The sequence below is a fragment of the Rhinopithecus bieti genome, unplaced genomic scaffold (assembly GCF_001698545.2).
Source record: "Rhinopithecus bieti isolate Rb0 unplaced genomic scaffold, ASM169854v2 scaffold_495, whole genome shotgun sequence".
Classification (NCBI taxonomy): domain Eukaryota; kingdom Metazoa; phylum Chordata; class Mammalia; order Primates; family Cercopithecidae; genus Rhinopithecus; species Rhinopithecus bieti.
In genome coordinates, this window is record NW_016803120.1 from 1,240,780 (window position 1) to 1,245,251 (window position 4,472).

Here is a 4,472-nt window from a genome sequence, read left to right on the forward strand (position 1 = left end):
AAAAAAAAAAAAAAAAGAAATATATATTGCCTGGAAAATTCATTCCAAGACCTCCATGCAGGACTCCTATGGGGAAGGTGGTGAATGTTCACAATTGGGCTCTTTCTCATTCATTGGATGCTACAACTCTTAACTAAGGGCAACTACAGATGAACATGACAAGATTCTACCTTCTCTCTAATACTTTGAAAGACTTGACAGTCAATATACCTGTTTGTTAATATGATCTATAGTTTGTATTCTACACAGAACTGTTCAATTTAGGGACAGTTGAGTCATCTAGTTAACATGGTATTGCAGAATCCCTGGTCTTTTCTAGAATCCCTTATCTTTTGGCATTTGACTGAAGAGCTAAAAAGACAGGGAGTCCCTCAGGCAGCTCATTCCATTATTTTCCAAAAATCTGGCTCTTTGTACATAATATTCCCCTTGCAGAGCCTACCTAGCTTACCTTCTGAGACCCGACAGAATACATCTGTCACCTCGCCCACACGAAAGTCTTTCAAATGCCTGGAGGTGGCTTACTTGTTGCTTTTGTTTGTTTGTTTGTTTTTTAATCTTTATTTCTAAACATGTGTACTTCTATGAATAAGGGTAAATGATTTCCAAATATTTAACTACCATATCTTTCCTTTAGAACCATCTAAGGCAGGGATTGGCAAACATTTTTGGTAAAGGTACAGATAGTAAATATTTTCAACTTTGCAGGCCATGAGGTCTCTTTTTCAATTATTCAACTCTGCACTGTAGTACGAAAGCAGCCACAAATAATAGGGAAATGAATAGGCATGGCCAGATTTGGCCCAAGGCTTGTCTATCCCTGTACTAAGTTGTTTACTAGTGCCCTAATACTTGATGCCAGAAACTAGAGTTCAGTGGTTAAAAGTTGGGCTTAGGGGACAAACAGACCTGAGTTCAAATTTTGGTTCCACCACTTACTACATGCGTGACCTTGGCAAGTTTTTAAGCTTCTCTACGTCTCAGTTTCCTCATCTATGGGGTTAGATTTAGTTATAGTTCCAACTTCAGAGGGTTATTATGAAGACAAATGGTATGATGCACATAAAGTCCTTAGCACAGTGCTTGGCACACAGCAAGTACTCAATTTGCATTAGGTATCATCATTATCATCATCACTGCCATCATTAATATCATCATAATTGGTTGAAAACAGTTCTCCAGATGTGGCCTCTCCAGTTTTCTCTGTGGTTCTTATCAGATTATTTAAAAATCACACTTCACTTTTAATGACAAATATGTTGTAAGATATTTGCACATGTATCATCATATTTAAATAACAGTTATGGAATACAATTTTATATAAAATATGTATATAGCAATTTGAAAATATAATAAACCTCTGCTATAAAGTACTTTGATACATCATAGAGTCTATTATAATAGAGGTCAAAATCACAGCTTTTGTGCATTTGGTTATGCATATGGCACCTCTCCCAGCACCCCCAGAGTCTGTAATATGGTGGTCATACTTGCCTTTTAACAAAAGCATTATATATGAAAAGCTACTCAATGAAAAGAATAGTTTTATTCAATCCCTTTTCTGCTTCTTTCACTCTTTCAGGTAACTAGAAAAGAACAAAGGAATAAAAACCAACCTGATAAACAGGGAAAGCAAAAAGACTTGAATACCACTCTCTGACCTTGGGATTGGTGAAATCCAGATAAGAGGAGAGACCTGTGGAGGCAGAACAGTAGGGAGCCTGTCAAGAACAGTGGTCCTCACAGTAAGATGCATTGTAAAGAAGATATCAGATGTGAGAGCTGGGAAATGGGCACCTTACATAAACATGAAAGTTGGCTGACACAGGCATGGTCTGTTGAGAAGTGAATGAAGGCAATGCTGGGCTCCAGTGACAATCACTAGATCTTTCAATACCAGAGGCCCAGGGGAATGCCAATGCACAAGCATCACGATGGAGCCTGTCCCTTACTGATGGCCTAAGGCAGCCCAAGTAAGGATGGTAAATATCCTGCAGCGATCTCTTGGTTCTTTTTTTTTTGAGACGGAGTCTCGCTCTGTCGCCCAGGCTGGAGTGCAGTGGCCGGATCTCAGCTCACTGCAAGTTCTGCCTCCTGGGTTCACGCCATTCTCCTGCCTCAGCCTCCTGAGTAGCTGGGACTACAGGTGCCCGCCACCTCGCCCGGCTAATTTTTTGTATTTTTTAGTAGAGACGGTTTCACCGTGTTAGCCAGGATGGTCTCGATCTCCTGACCTCGTGATCCACCCGTCTCGGCCTCCCAGAGTGCTGGGATTACAGGCTTGAGCCACCGCACCCGGCCGATCTCTTGGTTCTTAAAGAGAACAGAGAAGTGTGTTCAAGGGATGTAAAGGGAAAAAAAGAAAGGTAAAAAAAGAAAGGTACAGGGTTTCTCTACAGTGCATGGATTTATAAGAGATAGTGCTGACTCTTTATCTCTATTTCTAAACAATGTGGTGAGTTTCCTTTTGTCCTTGGGGAGTTTCTACCAAGGCTTTAAATTAATAACTTTTAATAACTTTTGAAATGAACAATTCATAGTCACCAGGGTGGCTGAGGTCACTCATGAAAGCCTGGGAAGCCAAAACTATGGGATAAAAGGGTGAAGAGCAATTACAAGGAGAGAGCTTGCAGAACCCCCTTTTTTCTTTCTCCTCCTCCACTTTTCTTATTCTCCAACTTTTTACTACTGTTTGCTTAGAGAAACAGCATGCCACTGAGGTTTGTTTATTTTTCATTCATTCAATTATTGATTGATAAATACATACAAAGCATACAGTACCAAGTGTTATGAAAGATATAAAAGGCAATACTATCTCTTCCTTAAATTATATGCTTAAAATGTAGCTAGAGGAGCAAAAGACATCTACAAGGGAGCAGAATGAGGACCATGCAGCCTTTATTAATTGGGACAGAACAAATGGAAATAGTAAGTGTATAAAGTGATTTCATACCTGGCCAGCACACCCCTTCAAAGTCTTCCCCTTCCTGGTTCTTCACAAAGAAGCCCTGATCTTTGGCCTTCACATATACTGAGTAGTCAGGATCAATCTTGATGTGGGGATCACTGATGACCACAAGCTGTCAGGACATGAAGGTTTGGAGGTCTCATCAGTTTTATGTAAGACAAATGTTCATGTGTATGTTTTCACCATAGTTTGGGGGCTCAATTTTTACAAACAACTACAACTAGTATTGAAATATTTCAGACACAAAACCAAACAAAAACAAAATAGTATTTCAGACACCAGTAAAACTCTATAACCTTTCACGTGCTTATGAGAATTTCAACTGATAGTAAAACTGGGTCAATGCTGGCCAGGCACAGCGGCTCACACCTGCAATCCCAGCACTTTGGGAGGTCAAGGTGGGAGGACTGCTTAAGGCCAGGAGTTTAAGACCAGCCTGGGCAACATAGTGGGACCCTGCTTCCACAAAAAAATTTAAAAATTAGTTGGGCGTGATGGTGTCCACCTGTGGTCCCAGCTACTCAGGAGGCTGAAGCAAGAGGATTGTTTGAGCTAGGGAGGTTGCAGCTACAATAAGCCATGATGATGACACTGCAATCCAGCTTGAGTGACAGAACAAGACCCCATCTCTAAAAAAGAAAACAAACAAAAACAAAAGCAAAAGCAAAACAGGCCAATGCTCTTTTATAATTATTGCTGCCTAACCAATAGAAGTTCTTTAAATAGCATTAAGTGTCTATCTGTCCATGATGATGGGTGCTGCATACTATACATAGAGAACTAAGTAGGCAGGGTACGTGCTTCCTAGACATTTACATGCTCAGATAACATTGATATGAGCAAACATTAAAGAAACTAAGAGAATAACATGTTAAAAACAAATGAAGTCCCCAAGCCTAGTGGTGCAGGCATATTAGGAAGGAGATTTGAGAAAAGTTGTAAGCCACAGCATTACGTCTCTAGCATCTCTCCGTGACTTTATGATACCATCACTTCCACCAGTCTAGGGCCTCAATAACACTTTATTTGGCTAGAACACCATCTAATCCTCCTTCCTCATCTCTATTCTTATCAGTCCTGAAAATTAAAGTTTAATTCTTCATTGCTCAAACTTTTTCTTAAATTTTGTTTGTTTTTTGAGACAGTCTTGCTCTGTCACTTAGGCTGGAGTGCAGTGGCATGATCTCGGCTCACTGTAACCTCCGCCTCCTGGGTTCAAGCGATTCTCCTGCCTCAGCCTTCCAAGTAGCTGGAATTACAGGTGCCCGCCACCATGCCGGGCTAACTTTTTTTTTTTTTTTTTTTTTTTTTTTGTATTTTTAGTAGAGATAGGGTTTCATCATATTGGCCAGGCTGATCTCGAACTCCTGACCTCAGGTGATCCGCCCACTTGGGCCTCCCAAAGTGCTGGGATTGCAGGTGTGAGCCACCGCACCCAACCTAAATTTTAAATTGTGGTAAAATACACATAACATAAAATTTACCATCTTAACCTTTTTTTTTT

The 4,472-nt window shown here is 40.3% G+C and overlaps 1 protein-coding gene across 1 annotated transcript in view; it reads right to left on the bottom strand.

Moving 5' to 3' along the window:
- The window catches only part of GANC (glucosidase alpha, neutral C), a 96,280-nt gene that overhangs the window by 27,436 nt on the left and 64,372 nt on the right, over nucleotides 1–4,472 (bottom strand). Inside the window, exons 12-13 of the mRNA XM_017855577.1 lie at nucleotides 2,954–3,080; nucleotides 1,617–1,696 (exon numbers count right to left, since the gene is read on the bottom strand). Of these exons, the coding sequence (XP_017711066.1) occupies nucleotides 1,617–1,696; nucleotides 2,954–3,080 (207 nt within the window). The remainder of the gene's footprint in view (nucleotides 1–1,616; nucleotides 1,697–2,953; nucleotides 3,081–4,472) is intronic.